The sequence below is a fragment of the Epinephelus moara genome, chromosome 22 (genome assembly GCF_006386435.1).
Source record: "Epinephelus moara isolate mb chromosome 22, YSFRI_EMoa_1.0, whole genome shotgun sequence".
NCBI classification, from domain to species: Eukaryota; Metazoa; Chordata; class Actinopteri; order Perciformes; family Serranidae; genus Epinephelus; species Epinephelus moara.
In genome coordinates, this window is record NC_065527.1 from 3,035,129 (window position 1) to 3,053,167 (window position 18,039).

General features: G+C 42.9%; 1 protein-coding gene across 1 annotated transcript in view; it reads left to right on the forward strand.

Annotated features, from left to right (window-relative positions):
- srd5a1 (steroid-5-alpha-reductase, alpha polypeptide 1 (3-oxo-5 alpha-steroid delta 4-dehydrogenase alpha 1)) overlaps positions 1-14,025 on the forward strand; it is a 16,034-nt gene extending 2,009 nt beyond the window's left edge. Inside the window, exons 2-5 of the mRNA XM_050035569.1 lie at positions 3,634-3,800; positions 7,574-7,675; positions 12,254-12,404; positions 12,529-14,025. Coding sequence (XP_049891526.1) covers positions 3,634-3,800; positions 7,574-7,675; positions 12,254-12,404; positions 12,529-12,595 — 487 coding nt within the window. The 3' untranslated portion in view covers positions 12,596-14,025. The remainder of the gene's footprint in view (positions 1-3,633; positions 3,801-7,573; positions 7,676-12,253; positions 12,405-12,528) is intronic.
- Positions 14,026-18,039: the final 4,014 nt, after the last annotated feature.

Consider the following 18,039-nt stretch of genomic DNA (forward strand, 5'->3'; position numbering starts at 1 on the left):
CCCGTCATCTGACGGTTAATGGCCTCTTCGTTTGCGAGGACAAGGAGGGCGCACAATTCCTTGTCTCCCCAGTTGCTCATCTTTACAGTGTCTGTCAGGTTTGTGTTTCCCTCTTGCTACTAGCAAGAGCTTTCCCGTTTATCCACCGCCAGTGGCTCGCACGTGCGGCGTCATCAACAGCTCCTCCCACAAGTCTTCAACAGCCCCCCCTGTTGCAGAAGGCCACCTCTGCCTTTTTAAACCAAAAAGGTTCCACCAATATGTCTACCCTACGAGGCGGAAAATTGGGCACCTCGGATCAACTCGCCAATCCGGCTCTGTGTGTCTAAACGCTGGCAACATTTGCTGAAAATCTGTCAGTGTAAAAGGGGCTAGTGTGTTGGGTGGTGAAGGGGCTTTATGAGTGATTTAAGAAATTAAAAACAGTGCTATTTGCCATATATGCCCTCAAAAAAGGGAAACTCATCATTATCATGTTTTTTTATTTGATTTTTTTGTAAAATATTCAAATAACAAAATTATATTCTAAATAAACTACAAAAAAAGATTAAAATTGCTAAATTAAATTAAGAATTCCTTTTTTTCTTTGGTATTTTTTGTCACATACAGATATGCAGTGATGATTGTTGGGTAATGTGTGTGTTGATGTTATCAAACGTCACTTGAAAAGACAACGTGCACAATAGCGTGCACTTAGGCCCGCTGTAAGCGTGCACTGGGGCTCGTCACAATTACCCAACGCCACTGCTTATCACAGTCATCTTTGTTAGTCTGAGATAACTTGGACGGGCAGAGTAAAGAGTCAGAGAAATCACTGGTCCCAGGACAGCCATGTTGATTTTCTCTTTTTGGTTTAGTTTAGTTTAAACTAAAAAACTAAACTTAGTTTAGTTTATCTTGGAATGGACAGTGCAAATCAATAAATACACATGGTATAAACAATGGCAGAATTAGCCAAAAGCTACCTAAAAACACAACAAAGTACAAAAAAGCAAACCAAAATAAAACACAAAGAAAAAGAAAACCAGGCATATAATATAAAAGACTTTGAACACATCAACAAGAAATGACTTTAACATGATTTTTAGTAACAAGTATGTAATGATCATGAAATTCGTGATTCAGCGCCAAAACTTGAGGCTAAATCGATGCAGTATAAAAGGACATACGATTTTTAAAAGGCAGTAGTGACATTTCCATATAGAACAACGCTGCAACACCAGCAGGACACATTATTATTATTATTATTATTATTGTTATCAGCAGAAAAGAGTTTAGTGCTTGCATGTGTATGTATTAATCATCCATCGTTAAAACAATAAGAACATCACAACAAAAATGGTTTCAGGATGTTAAATTTTAGTAAATGTTTGACTTATAAACAAAATATTTTTTACCGTACATTTTACATTTTATGGGAAATAGTTTTGAGTGATTACTTTGTACATTTAGGTAAAATGGGACATTTTTCTGAAGTGAAACCAGGGTGTGTTTTTAGGCTGCCAGGTGCCATAACATCATAACATCATGCTGATGTGTGCATCCATGTCATTAAAGGTGTATTTAGTATTTCTGTCACCTAAAAAATATTAAAAGACGATGCCGTGACCTTGTGACTATGACCTATGGTCATGAGCCTTGGGTAAAGAATGCATTTTATTCATACAGCACCTTTCAAAACACAGTTACAAAGTGCTGTACAATAAAACTAAACACAATTATAACACAAGAAGAATAAAACAAATAACATGTCATAAAGTGTCATCTAGTAAAAGATAAAGTAAAGAAAACTAAAATCAAGATAATAAATGGAAAATAAAATGAATATGATGACAATAAAACAGACAGACAGCTCAGATGAAGTCAGGATTTGCTTTCTGACAGAAGTCGTTTTTAGCAGAGACTTAAATGAAGCCAGTGACTCAGAGAGCCTGATAACCTCGGGCAGGTCGATCCAGAGCCTCAGGGCCCTGGTGGCAAAAGCTCTGTCCCCTTTGGTCTTCAGTCTGGACTCTGGGACAAGCAGATCTCTGCCCGAGGATCTCAGACTACGTAAAGGTTCATAAGGGACTAACAGGTCTGAAATGTAACCTGGAGCCATCAAGAGCCTTAAAAGTAATCAATAAGATTTTAAAGTCAGTCCTAAAACAAACAGGGAGCCGATGTAAAGAGGCTGAAACTGGTGTGATGTGGTCGAGCTTCTTGGTTTTGGTTAAAAGCCGTAGTAGTGACAGAAAGAATGAGATCGCGGATACAAGAGGCTGAATGAGTTTCCTCTGTGGAATATCCGGGCTCAGCCTTAAGCCTGATTTATGGTCCTGCGGCGTACCTACGACGTACCTACGTCGTTGCCATGACGCCGTCGTGAACCCTTCGAACTTCTCCGTCACTCCATTTCGTCGCGGTGCAATTCACCGCCAGAACGGTAGGAGGCTGCGTTCCTTTCCTGAATGGTTATCGTCGTCTCTAGTTGATTCTTTGTTTAGCTTCCGGCTTTTCCGGTCACAGAGAAATGAACGCGGAGCACGGACAGACGGCTCCGTCCGTATCCGTATCCGTATTGAACGTTGAGCATAAATGGGCCTTAATACTGCAACATCTACATCGCAACAGAAGATGTTTAAAGATGGCGCAATCTGGAAATACGGAACCGGAAATACGTTGCTACCAAGCAAACCAATCACAGCCCTCTCGGTCTGCGCTGGGTCTGCGTCGCCTCGACGTGTAGTTACATTTTTGGGGAGGTGCACGTCAGGCTACGCTGGGGGCTATGGCAAGCCTTCTGCGTAGCCACGTACCCTACGACGTACCGACGTCGTTGATTTAACGCAGGACCATAAATCAGGCTTTAGAGATAGGGGGAGGAGCTCGGACATCCAGAGGGAGCTCGGAGTAGAGCCGCTGCTCCTTTATGTTGAAAAGGGGTCAGTTGAGGTGGTTCAACATCTGATCAGGATCCTCCTGGGCACCTCCTGTTAGAGGTGTTCTGGGCACGTCCCACTGGTAGGAGGCCCCGGGGCAGACCCAGAACACACTGGAGGGATTATATATCTCATCTGGCCTGGGAACACCCCGGGGTCCTCCAGGAGGAGCTGGAAAGCATTGCTGGGGAGAGGGATGCTGGGGTGCCCCTGCAACACAGCCCTGGATAAGCGGATGAAAATGGATGGATGCAGTGACTCCATGTTGGCCACAGTAGTCCACAATTAGCCAACATTGTCACACACGCATGTTCATTGTCGACAATATGGCACCAAGGCAGCAAAAGTTGGACAATCTTTTTGAGTAAATAGGTTACATTAATGATTTTTGAAATGAATGGATGACCTCATAAATATATTTAAACATTTTATAAAACTAACAAACATGACGGCCCCATTTTACCATTTTACCTCCACTCCATGCCATCGGGGTGAAGTGAGGGTTCTCGATGTGTTTGGAGGTTGAAAGTTTATAAAATATTTTACCAGGCAACTTAATTTCTTTATAGAAATAAAGCAGTAACAAGTTCTAAAAGTAAAATTCAAGGTACGCTTCAGAATATCAGGTGGTTGTCTTGGTAACCTAACAAAAATAGTGTCTCAAATTACCTGACCTCACCCATGTGTTAATGATGTTTGTGTTCCTCTGCAGATCCCTCATTTATCCATTTTTAATCCGAGGAGGTAAACCAACGCCGTTCGTCTCCTTCGCCCTGGCCATTGTTTTCTGCATCTATAATGGCTACATGCAGATCAGGTACCTGAGCCATTACGCTGAGTACCCTGCAGACTGGGTTACACATCCCTGCTTCATCACAGGTTGGTGGTCTGTGTTTGCTGCTTCACTTTGTACGGGGGGAACATGGATTATTTAATTTGCACATTAGCTTCTGTTGGTGACACATTTGTTTATGTGTAAAATCGACCTCAAATAAGTATGACGATGATGTGAGTTATATTTGCAGAGGAGAAATGAAGAAATGTTTCTGTTATATTGGCAGATGTTGACAGTAAAATAATTCAAACAGTGCACGAGGGTGCAGTGATGTGTAAACTATATAAGAATAATAAAAGTAAAACTTGATTGATATTGTTGAGTGTGTGCAGTTCAGTGTAAAATAACACAGTATAATGAATTATGGAGGAACAGACGCAGAGTCAGGATAAAAACAGGATCTCTACCTCTCTCCCAGTTCATCCCTTCCTCCCTCTCTCCTCTCTGACTCTTCTCTTTTTCCATTTTAAATTAAACAAAATGGCAGGACTTAACTTAAACACACAGCTCAGCTGTCGTTCAAACTCTTTTGTCCATCTTCCTCTTTTGGCTTGTGCTCCACTGCAGGTGCTCGTCACGCTCTCCAAACCTCAAAGTGCTCAGCAGTTTGTCTTGGCTGCCTTTTGCTTTTTAAACTAATGCAGGAAACTGTCAATTTAAAGTCTATGTTGTTTCACTGTAAACGTCACTCCGCTCCCTCACAACCCCGCTCAGACCTCGCATCTGCAGCTCATAAAGAAAACTGTACCACAATATTAAAATACTGCGATGGTAAATTGACCTGGACTTGTGTAGTGCCTGTCTAGTCTCTGACCACTCAAAGCGCTTTGAAGGCCCTGACACTCCGAGCCAATGGTTAGCTGTCGGTCATAGTTGGGCCGTTGATGAGCGTCTGCCGCCCTCGTAGGTGCGGTGTGTCCCACACAGTTGGCCCTCGTCACCGTTGGTTGGCCTTTTGCTGAATTGGTGCCAGCACAGTGGAGCCAGTCGGCGAATGAAATCACTCTGATTGTCAGTTCAGCTCAGCGCACGAGAAGAGAAACTGAAGTGAGGAAAGTAAACAAAAAGCTAAAGTCAAGAGGGAGTAAGGTCGAAACAAACTTGTTATATGAGGTCAGATTATTTTTCTTAATCCACTGAGCTCTTTTGCAGAAACGTTTCCTGATGGTTTGTGTTATTGTTCACTGTCACATGGTAAATATGCTCTGCTCTCAACACTGGATTGTGTAGGTAATGTGCTAACTGGCTAACTAGCATCCAGACAGTCTTCTCGTTTCCATTTTTGAATGACGATTACAGATGACCACCATCTGCTGGTGTGGGGGCGGGGGTATGTCCTCTCAAGCAGGCACAGAACATACATGCTTGTTGGCCATCGGGTGTGCTCATGTGCAAGTGAAGTTAAATGTTCCATAAGTTGTAAACTACACAAAAAAGTAATGTGAAAAGTGTCTCTTAAAAGTAAAATAAGACTGTCACAAATTTATTTCCATCATTTTATTGCCTACCATGTACCAGACCAGGGGATGCACATGATGACATATGTATGTACAAAGAAACAACTCCTCGCCCAGTGTTCCAACATCTGCAAACGGCAACTGTTGTCGCAAAGTATAGAAATATATGTACATAATGATTCTTTTACCTGCCTAAATTTATGTCCCAATTTTCAGTAAATATTTCATAATGTTAGATTAAGAGTTTGAGTTCATGTGAGATGGAAACATTATCAGGTTGATTTAAGCCATGATTTCTTTTCAAATTTAAAACCAACAAAGCTGTTGCGCTGTCTGATCTCACCTGGTGCTGAGTTCCAATAGTTTGCAGCTCTGACAGTGACAGTAGATCTGTGCTGCACCGTCTCGTCTGGTCGTCCTAGACGTCCTCTCATTGTCTGAGTGCAGCTGTATGAACTCTTTTAAAGGTGGGGCAGCCAGATTGTTAATCACTTTGTACACTAGACTAGAATCAGCAAGACAAAGGTCAGTAGATGATGTTACAGTGGTGATAACATGATGGGGTCTTGTCCTGTGCCCTGAGTGTCTGTTTGTGAAGTATTTGCAAAGTAATCTGAAAGAGTTGTTTTGAATCCTGTAGAAAATCTGAGGTGTGGGTGGCAACCAGGCTGATATACAGTATACAATAATTAATAAGAATTAAATCTCATCCGACCACTCAAAGTGCTTTTTACACTACGAGTCACATTCACACTCTGGTGGCCGAGGCTGCCATACAAGATGCCACCTGCTACTCACACACTCACACAGATGGAACAGCCATCGGCGCAATTTGGGGTTCAGTGTCTTGCTCAAGGATACTTCGACATGCAGACTGGAGGAGCCGGGGGTCGAACCGCTGATCTTCTGATTGGTGGACGACCCACTCTACCTCTGAGCCACATAGCATAGTATCGGGATATTTTGTGTGGCAATATTGTTTCGATACGTGGACGCCAAGAACCGATTTTTTTGTTAAATAAATTATTAATATTGCACATACATATTAAACATTTGGTAGCCACAGGTGTCAGTAGTGTAGTGGATAGTGCCAGCGCCCCATATACAAAGGCAATGCCTCGCTGCAGCAGTCGCGGGTTCGACTCTGGCTTGCAACCCTATACTGCATGTCACTCCCCCACTCTCTCTCTCCCCACCTCACTCTGTCCTATCCATTAAAAAAAAAGGTGAAAAAGCCCCACAAAATAATCTAAAAAAACAAAACTAGACACATTTTGCTGCAAGAAAAATGACTGAAGTGGGAAAGTTTATCTTTAAAACTTTATCTTATTAACAGATGTTAACAATTTTTTCTTTGGGGACACAATTGACAGTTGAAGAAAAATAATTAATAGGCATATATTACAATACCGCAATAGTTCACAAAACATTTAAAATCATGTATCATGATAATATCGTATTGCGCGGTTACTGGTGATTCCCATCCCTAATGTTTATACTGTTTGCTCATTATATTGCTCTTTGTTTTGTACAGTTTATTTATTACATCAATCTGTGTGTTTTACTGATACGTTCATGTATATTGTGTTGTGTTTTTGTCTCCTGATGCTTCCTGTTTGTCCCTCTGCTGCTGCTGTCATGTTGTAAACTTCCCCGCTGTGGGACGAGTAAAGGATTATCTTCTGTTATTAACTGCTAAATTACATTTGTCATTGTCAAGGTGAATTTGAAAGTCTCTCATGATTTAGATTTCAACTCAAAGATTTCCTTGAATCCGGAACAAATACAGTGTTTACAAAGAGCTTACATCCCTGTATTCATGCAGTGATATTTAAAGCACCGCAGCTGCAGCAGCGATACTAACGAGTACTGTTTATACATGCTGTAACTTTTATAGAAACGTTCAACATTTGGCCAGTGTGCTCATTTGCTCCCTCTCTCTCTCTGTGAGAGTAAGATGAGAAAAGTGAGCTCGTGTCTGTGCATGAAGTGAGGAGCTGGAGCCAGGAGGCGATTAGCTGAGCTTAGTGCAAAGATTGGAACCAGCTCACTATGGCACAGATATGAGAGAGGTATCGATCTGCTCATCTCACTCCTGGAAGAGAGCAAATAAAAGTGTTTCCCAAAATGTTTGAAGTGTTTAGGATAAGATGATCTTTTATTGATCCCTAGAGGGGAATGTCAGGTGTTGCAGCAGCACAAAGAAGCACAGATAAATATAGTGCAAATAAAATAAAACTGTGAATAAAATGAGAGGAATATACGACTCGTGTAAAGTAAAGATTAAAAAAAAAGAAGTATACAAGAGCAGTTAAAGAGAGTTGGCTGAAGGACTAAAGCAGCTGTTGGTGCGTCTCCAGGGTCGCTGCTGTGGTTGGTCGGTTGGCTGGTGAATATGCACTCTGACCACATCCTGAGGAACCTGAGGAAGCCTGGAGAGACCGGTTACAAGATTCCCACAGGTAAGGGCTTTAGTTATGAAAACACTGAGCCGAATTATTTCTCTCACCACAGTGAACAAGTCTCCTTCTCCTGTTACAGCACATCTAACTTTCAAAGAGGAAAACATGATGACAAGTGTAAAATAATATATTTATTTATGTAAGTGCTGCTTTTATACATATATATATATAGATATATATATATATATATATATGTATACTCTGTACTCTTACTCCACTATAATATACTTTACTCTGTTTTATTTACTGTATATGATGACTGTAGTTACTGGAGCCAACTTTGACTATATATAATTAAGAACATTTATATCTAACAGACTGAATGGCCCCGTTCTTCAGAGTGAGTATATTTAATTCTGAACACAGGACATTTACTGTTAAAGGCACATTTACTCCGTGATGCTGCGTCTCCTTAGGTTTAGAGTTTGAGTCCTTTTTCCGTACCGCTGCCGTGGTGTGACAACAAGACAAGAAAGCAGTAATCACATGATGGCACAGAAGTCTGTGGTGCTCGTACACAGCGCTAGATGCTAATTTTCCCGTGTGGTCGCATGATTATACAGGATCACAGTGTAAGCAGAATCACAGGTTGTCAATAGTTATCTTTTCCTCTCAGCCTTGCCCTCTGTGAACCCTTCCATTAGTGCTTAAAAAGGTTCCCGCTGCCTCGACTGGTCCGGCTCAGCTGTGTGTCAGTGACTCACAGGACTCGGAGTGTTTGTGTGTGTCGTTTTGCTTTAGTCGACACAGAGAGAGAAATGTTCTGAACCGCACAGTGTTGATAGTAATCATGTTAGACAGCGGGCCAGCCCCGTACAGGAACATGCACATTAAACTGTATGTCTGCACCAGACTGATCCCAGATTCATGCTATATAAAGTGTCGCTTGTTTACTCAATACCACGCTCATGTTTGTAGACTTAACATGAAGCTCCAGCCAGCAGCTGGTTATCTTAGCTTAGCATAAACACTAAAGACGGGGTAACAGCTAGCCTGGTTCTGTACGGCAACAAAGCGAACAACAACTCCACTAAGGCTCAATATTTAATGTGTCGTATCCTGTCTAACTATAAAGCAAGGAATCTCCTTTACCTCAAGAAACGTTCATCTGATCTACTTCACACGTGGCAGTGTCAAACTTGGTGCGATTTGGCCATGTAACAAATTCAGTAACTTTGATAACCTAGTAAACACTGCTCTGTGGCAAGTATATCTACAAAGCAGAGCTAAATGGTAAACAAACATGGCAGCACACCAGTAAGGTAAGACAACACGTTTACATGTCGTTTTCTATATGTTCTCTGACATTTATCCTAACGATATGAGGCGGTCTTTGTGGAAAAAAGCTTGTTTAGTGGACTAACTTTGCACTTGAAAGGATGCCCGTTCACTTACGTTTTAACAGGTCTGACGCTACTATGCGCCCCGGCTGTATCTAGGCTAACGGCTAACATGCTAACTATTATTTTTATGTCACTAGTCACTTGAAACAAATTTAGGACGATAGTAGAATGCTTTTTAAACTAAACTTTTAAACGTATTACGTGGTATCGGATTGGTCATAGGCTGTACTCGCCGATACCGCATTTTAGGCAGTATCAGAGGCATTTCCGATACTGGTATCGGTATTGGTACAACTCTATATAAAAGTGGAGTAAATTACGTCTTTCAAGTCAATTTTGCATGCTGCGGCTTCAGGGCACTTGGATTACAACGGACGAGCCGTGAAATGCACTAGCGGAGGTGTGTTGCTCAGGAGACAAGGAAGTGCAGTCTTGAGTGTTAAGTTGTTCGTATAAGTCCAAGAAAGCTGCAAGTAGCATTACACAGGCAGAGCAATCAGCCCGCTGCAAAAACATGTTTTGAATGGGCACTAGTTAATTTAATCCATACAAATCAAAGGGTAAAAACAGCAGAGCCGGGCCAGCTGTGTACTCCTGATTTCAGTCTTTATGCTAAGCTAAGCTAACTGGTTGCTGCCTCCAGCTTCATATTAAACAGGCAGATGTGAGTGGTATCAATCTTCTCGTCCAGCTCTCAGTCAGAAAACGAGCAAGGATACTTCCCAAAATATGGAAGTGTTGCTGTGAAACAGGGGATGATGGGGCGTGTCACTCCACGTGTATCAACAAAATAAACATTTCTGAAAATTCCTACCAATGAAAACAAACCACTGACAAAACAGATGAGAGAATGCTTTGATGGTGCTTTTTTTTTTTTTTTTTTTACAGCGTATGACCTTTGCTGTGTGAAAATGGATGCACATTCAATGAGAAGTGACAAGTACAAGGGAGGGGTGGGTAAACAAGAATTTGAGCCATCTCCAAATTCCTTTTGACAAATAGCCTTGAGGGCACTATCTATTGGAAAAGCAAAATAAAATCTACACTGCTGCTGTTTTAGATCACATGTTCAGATAGTAGGTTGGAGTTTTTGTCCTCTGCTAACTGAATCAGCAGTAATAACAGCTTCACAGAGAGAGTGGCTCCCCCGGCTACGACCATAGTCACAACAATAGCACCTTGAGCCTGAACTTGTGGTGAACCTGTTGAAACAATCCATCCCGGACCCTTAAGGAAAATAAAGTGAAAAGGGCGAGGTGGGAGGAAGCTGTGAGCCGTGCTCCAAATGAACTTCCAGGCACGTCTGGAATCCCCTCAGCCAAGAATGCTGCTTTCACACACACAGGGTAGCAACACTACACATGGCTGGAGTCAATGAGGGAGAGCTCAGCCGTCTATGGTTGGTGTGGATGTTGTTGTGGTGGACGCCCTTTGAGTTTTTAGCAGCGTGCAGACACGAAATTAAATTCAGGGATCGTTAAATGGACTGTTCCCTCCAAAATAAAAAATATGTATTTTTCCTATATTCTGTTGAGATATTTATTTGTCTAGATAGTTTTGGTGTGAGTTGCAGTGATGCAGATATCAGCCATAGATATCTCTCCAGTATAATAAAACTAGATGACACTCAGCTTGTGGTGCTCAAAGCGCCAAAAAATACATTTATAAAACTCAACAACAATGTCTCTTTGCCGAAATCATGACCTGGTTACTCAAGATAATCCACAGTTCTTGTTGCGAGCATTTTCATGTAGGAACTATTTTCTTTCTACTTAACTACACCTGCCAACTGTATCACCACACAGATGGAAGCATGCATACGTAACGAATGGTATTAGAACCCAATTGCAGCACAAAGAAGACCAGGAACAGTTGGAAATAATGTTTACTGTAACCATTCAGCAGGTACAGGGCAGGACTAGTGAAGCACACATAATACAGTTCAACACTCCAGCAAAGTCCTTGGCAGCTCGGCTGGTTTGGCAGGCCACACGGGGCACAAAGGTGAGTGAGTGAGTGAGTGGTGTTAGCCCAACAGTTAACACAGTTCAGCTCAATATCAAGTCAACAGTCCGCTGTAGGAACAGGACATAGTCATGGAGGCAAAATCTGGGACCAGGTAAGTACACAGTCCAAGCAGACAAACCAATAAGGGACGGGCTGAAGGTAGGACGAGAAGCCAGCAGGGAAGTACTCACAGGACACACACAAAAGTGTGGCAAGACAGTAAACATCTCTAGATTGCAGGAAACCACCACAGGTAAGCAGACTGGACGCCAAGCAGCAACAGGCAAAAAGTAACCAAGCACGCAGAACAGATCTCGTGGTTGGGGACAGAAGGCTGAGGTGTTTTCATGGAATCAGTTGAGGCAGGCAGGTCAGAGGCAGGCAAAGATAAATCCGTCCACATTAACGTGCCAGAGAGCCTTGCATTAGTGTCAGTGGGGCTGGGGTCTATATACTGGCTGTGAGTAATGAGGAACAGGTGAACTGAGTTGCCTCAATGAGGTGGGCATGACTAAAGCTGAGGAGTGGGATGTCAGGGTGAGTGGAAAACTACTGACTGAGAGTTGAGTGACTGGGTATGCTGAAACAAGCAGGTGACCGGGAATGCAGAACTGTGACAGCATCTACTCGTGGACAAGAGGCTCGTGCTCGTCACAGTGTGAGATGTTTAATGGTGCTCCTCGCCTGAGCTGTAACGTTAGCTAGCTCAGTGGTGCTGGGTGAGCTAGCAGTAGATGCACGCTTCCTTATGCACAGTGATACAGTTGGAGGGTGTAGTTCAGTAGAGAGAAAATAGTTCCTACATGAAACTGCTCGCAACAAGATCTGTGGATTATCTTGAGTAACCAGGTCATGATTTCTGAGAAGAGACACTGATGTTGAGTTTTATAAGTCTATTTTTTTGGCGCTATGAGCACCAAAGCTGAGTGCCATATAGTTCCATTATACTGGAGAGAAGTCACACATCGCTACGGCTGATATCTCAAACGCTCGGCAACTCACACTAAAACTATTTAGCTTTATAAACATCACTACAGGTAAGATATTTTTGGGTGAACTGCACCTTTAAAATATCTACTCATTCAGTTAATTGTTGAATTGTAGTAAATAAGGATCCATCATATTTTATGTTTTTCTCCAGAGTAAAATATTTGGGGTTGTTTTGCCTCCAGTGAACGTATGAGAGGAGAAGCATACCTGTCCTAATTCCTGTGTCGTCCACCCACAGGCGGAATGTTTGATTATGTGTCTGGAGCCAACTTCTTAGGAGAGATAACAGAGTGGGCAGGCTTCGCTCTAGCTGGCCACTCTGTTCACAGTTCAGCCTTTGCCATCTTTACCACAGTGGTCCTTGCCAGCAGGGCTGTGGCCCACCACAAGTAAGAATAATACGCACACACACACACACACACACAGTAAGCAGGTTTTCACGGTGTGTGTTGCGCACTTTAAAGCTTGTATTAATGGATGAAAATGTCTCTTTGCCTCTCTCTCTCGCTGCAGATGGTACCACGCCAAGTTCGAAGACTACCCAAAAACTAGGAAGGCACTGATTCCCTTTGTTTTGTAAAACCACCATGGGAGTCTGAGAAGGTACTGGTTCTTAGAATGGCTGAGGCGAGAGAACATCCCACAATATTTTTTTTTTAGTTCAGGAAAGCTCTAATGTCAGAACAAACCTTGAAGATATTGTTTCACTGAAAACAAAATGAAGCCAGCTGCGTGCTTGCACACAATCTCATCCGAGCTGCAAGCAAGCAACAGTTAAAAACCATCGTGTTAAATAGATGTTTATCATCACCTGTGCTTATTACATTGATAATAATGTCCATAAAGCAAAATCACCTCAACTATGCACTGAATGTACTGGAATGGAAGTGCTGTGTTTGCTGGAGAGGCAACATTCAGCGCTCCTCGGGAGGAAATAAGAAAGCGGACGGAGCATACCTCAACAGTAATACAGTGGATTTATAACACTCTGCAGCAGCAATAAACACTTTTAAGACTCTCCGCTGATCTGCATATTCTCCCAGATGGAACATAAACTGAAAAAATGCAAAGCAGACACTTAAAGTTTTCATTCACTCTCAAGAGTCATCTGTTGCGAATGCATCTTTTTAACATCCATTGCAATTGAAAAGACGAATGAAGGAGGGCCTTGAATGAAGTCCCAGCACATTCTCCTGCTGTTTTACGCTGGGTGTCATCAGAAGGACTTTTCTACCTGCCTCATCATCTCAGACTCCTGGATAAAGACGCCACGTTGGAACAAAGGGTGACCATCTCTGTCCTGTGAAGACTGTCCACAGCTTCTCGGCTGCAGGGAATCAAATGGAGGTCGAGCGCGGCTCTCAATAACTCACCCATGCCTGAAATGAGAAGAGGAGAGCGTCGCCTCAACACATCACTCCTGTCAGGGCTTCTGAGAAGGACAGGAAGGAAGGATGAATGAGTGTGTGAAGGCATAAACACTGAATGGGTGAGGTTGTTTATGATTGAATGAGAAGAGGGAGCCTGGGAGGAAAGATAAGAAAACAAAACACTGGGATCAAAGTGAACATCTCTTCTATTCTATTAGTGTTTCATAATCACTGTTACCACGAGCCACATAATCTCATCAGTGAGAGTCAGGACCTTTTTGGAATTGTGCCTTATTTTATATAGATGCTAATAATGTGATCTGTCTCATTGTCAGTGTTTCTCAAAATAGGTTTAGATTGGAAGCAAGTGCACTTACGTCGTCACTTTGGTTACAGTTTTTCACAAGCTAAATTCATTTGCAAACTTGACTGCATTGAAACATTTTCTACTGTGTTCCTCTCTCAAAATGTGCCAGCTGCTTTTTCCTCTTGATCAGTCCCCGTGTTCCCAGTTGGGGACATTTCCCCAAACCAGTCACAGCAAAGGTCACGTCATTATGAATGTTATTAACGTGTTGTATTTGAATATATTCTGTCATCATTTTACACATGGTTTCATCAATAAATAATAGGACCTCTGTGTCTGAGTGTGATGAGAAATGAAGGCGGTGTGTCGCTGAAGGCTATGCAGAGTGGCATCCTTAATGTTCGAGGTCCCCGCTGTCTCTCTCTTTCTCTTTCAGGCTATTTCCTCCGTGTATCCTCTTTATCCACGCTTCTTGTAATTGCATCACTATATTACATGGCCCGTATTTACCGAGCTTGCCATCTGACTATAATGCAATTCATCTTCAGGCAGACACCAATGGATTTTCTTTTCAATGAACTGGCTTTTAAAGGTCCAGCGTGTAGGATTGGCATCTAGCAGGGAGGCTGCAGATCGCCACCAAATGAAAATTCTCCGTTCTGGGCTACTGTAGAAACGACATGGCGAACTTCATTTGTAGATATAAATGACAAATATTTTTAGTTTCAGGTGATTCTACACTAATGAAAACACTGGTCCTGCTTTGACCTGGTATTAACATGCATTTTGGGTGATCTGATCCCAAGTGGACAGTGCTAAATACAAGTCTAAACGACCACCAGGATTCAGGTCATTGCTACGTCATTGGTGCAGGATGTGGTGGTTGTTTTGGTGGCAGTGCGCTGAAAGCTCTATAACTTAATCGTCTTACGTTGAGTCGGACAAAGTGTCGCGTGACCTTCTCCTGTTTTGCCCTATGAAAGAAGACGTGTTGGATTCTGCTGACAGCGATATCTCCAGCTGTGCTGACACAGCCGCTAACGAGACTAGCAAGCATGCTACAGAGCAGCTAGCAAAAGTGTAGATGTAATAAGTGTGTGTGGGGCTGTGACAAAATCTGAACCCAGCTGGAGACACATGATGGACACAGGTGTGAATGTCAATACCCGGTCTAAACAGGGCCATAGTTATGAATATCATATTCCTTTCCTGCCACATGTATTTCCCTAAATCCTACACACTGGACTGTTAATTCCCAAATATATTTACTCACGTATAGGCTGCAGGAACTGCTCTGAAATATGATTTACTCATGCCAGCTAGTGCCACCTAAAGGAAAGAAAAGCAGCCGTAGCAGTAGTTAAGACCAAGCGGTGACCTCCAGGTCTGAAAATGAAGCTAATGTAGAAGTGCAAAAAACTGCAGTTCCTCAAATGGCCACTTGACGCTGGCTCCAAGCATCAGTCAGTCCCCACAGACCTCCATGTCAAAATGTCCAACTTTACAGCAGAAATAAACATGTTTACAGCCTGGCACAACAAACAGTTTTGTCTCTATAGCTAGACAGTTCTTTTTGCCCTTTTCTTTTTGCTCCTGCAACACATTTTGCTGGTTTAAAGGGATAACTGATTTTTTTTTTTTAAGTATGGTTGTACAGGGTACTAATCCATAGTCAGTGTAATACATACAGTAGATGTCAGTTGGTGCGCCCAGTTTGCAGAAGCAGGCTGGAGTCCAATACAGAAGCTAAGCATCTACTGCTGTGCAGGGGTCAGCAACAAAACAGCTTTTAGCACCTAAAAGAAAATAATATCAGTGTAAGTGTACGATTTATTGGGAGTATTTTTACTGCTTTATCTTCCATCACACAGCCTGTTCTGATGAGGGAGCCATTAACGGCTTGAGCTCCCAATCTTTGCGCTCGTCAAACCCACCAGACTCCATTGACAAAAACAGTAATTTTAGCTCACTGAACACTAAACCTGGTGATCTACCACTGCTTTGATCAGGTGGTTAGTTTGTGCTATTGTGTGACTTTAATGAATCCAAACTAACCGTCTAAAATGCCAAAGTCACACAGTAACACAAACAAACTATCTGACTGAGACAGCGGTCGACCAGCGGCTCCTGTGTTCAGGAATGTTAAATCTCTGTTTTTCTAAATGGAGTCTGGCTTTGAAGAGAGCGATTTAACGGCTTCATTTTCCTGTTGGAAATCACTGTCTGACATTAAGTTAAAGCAGTCAAAATACTCTCAATATAGTTTATACTTAAACCAATATTGATTTTTTTAGGTGGCTAAAATATGTTTTGTTGCCGACCCCTCCACAGCCGAACATTGCTCAGCTTCCATGTTGGACTCCAGCCTGCTTCTCCAAACTGGGGGCATGTAGACTGACATCTACTGTATGTAATATACTGACTATGGATAAGCCTCCCATACAACCCCACTTCAAATAATCTGAACTATCCCTTTAAAATGTGTGAAAAGAAGATATGTAAGAAGGCAAAACATATAAAAAGCAGTGCATTAAAACAAACATCAAGCCTCATACGTTGTCTGACTGCTGTGTTTGTCTTTGCCTGTAGATGGCTCACATCAGCATGTCTGCATCTTCAGGTCTCACTGCTGTTTCTTTGATGTAGGTTGCACAGGTTGCAGGTCCAGGTTTATGTGTGAACCTGCAGGAGCTGCTGCTCTGTAGCTGGATGATACTCACTGGGCCCATTGTAACTGTGTCTTTGTTACGCTGTACAAAACCCCACAGTGCGGCTCACACACCACAGGCAATATGCTCATGTGTGGAGCTGTTGATATAACAGTGTAAATGCAGCTTTCCACTAATGTGGGTTAAATATCTGGAACATGCTGCGGCCTCATTATCATTCAAGCCACATGCAGCCTCAGACTGCCGCCTGCTTCCTTAATATTATCTGCTATTACTGTTATGCCTGAGAGCATACTGTTGACTTCTGCAGCCCTGACTCTGTGTGTGTATATATGTGTGTGCGTGTGTGTGTGTGTGTGTTAGGCATCTGTCAGCTATGGTCCAGTTGTCACCAATGTGGTAATCCCATAAAAGCTGACAATGAGGCAAACCAGCCTTGAAATCGCACACACACACACACTGGCACACAGTGAGTGTTGGCGTTTGGCTTGAGCCGAGACTGTGACATGAGAGATGAGAGGAATAACCTATTCAATCTGGTGTTTCACTCAAACGCCTGTGTTTCACCCAGTGTAAGATAGAGGGAGATAGAAAGAGGAGCGTAGATTTCTCCAGGCGTACAGTGGGAGTGAGCAGCTGTGTGTGTGCCTGAGTGTGTTATACAGAGGGCTACATATCCTAGCTGGCACATACTTTGCTCTGGGGGGTTTTCCTTGACTCTGTCACATGCTGCACGTGAGTAGCAGGAGTTGGGGGCGGGCATTATGCAAGACTCGCTCTCCCTCAATCTCCCTTTTACATGCATACGCATCCCAGAAGGTGCTGGTTATGCCTTATCCTGGCTGCCTCCACTCCATCATGGAGCTTAATGGGCTGGGAGATGGCTGTTACCGGGGCTGGGTGGCATACAGCGTCTGGGATGATCAACGCCACCTGCTGCGTATTGCCCCTTGAAAATGAGCATTTGGATTCACGGGCTGCATCTGAAATAATAAAGAGAAAAAGGAGGCTCTCTGGTGTTGCCCTGTGGAATGCAGAGCTTTCTGCTGTTTGTATGTATGTGAGCAGCATTTTAAGGGCCACAGGTTTTGATTATGGCCCCCAGCAGTATCTCAGATGCCAGCTGACAACACAATGTGCTCTCTGCCTAATGTTTATGTAGATTTGCTTTTGTTGGAGTTATATTTCAAATGTTTACAGTGGCAGAGGCACAGACAGGATCCTGCACTATTAATGCCCCCCACACCCACAGCTTTGCATATATATAAATATATTGCTTTTTCTAATTTAAATTCCAATACGTGCCTGTAATTCCAGATATGTGTCTGAGGCCAGGCTGCGAACAGTTATCCGTCACTTCTGCAGGATTCAGCCTCATATTGACGGGGGATGCCCTATGAACCCACCCACCGGTGATGGCCGGGAGGTGGAGATAGTGTACAAGGACCTCAGGGCTCCCAGGCGCTGCCTCAGGGGCCCCCGGGCCGCAGCACCCTTTATTCACTATTGACATTTCGCCGCGGACTTTATTACGTGTTGTTCAATTAAATATTTATCAAATAAAAATTCAAATATTTATTCTGTGCAATTCATCAGCCGGCCGGAGTGATGAAGGAGTGGGCGGATGGGGGGCGCAGTCATCGTTAAAGAAACCCCTCGCAGGGCGCATGCGCGTGGA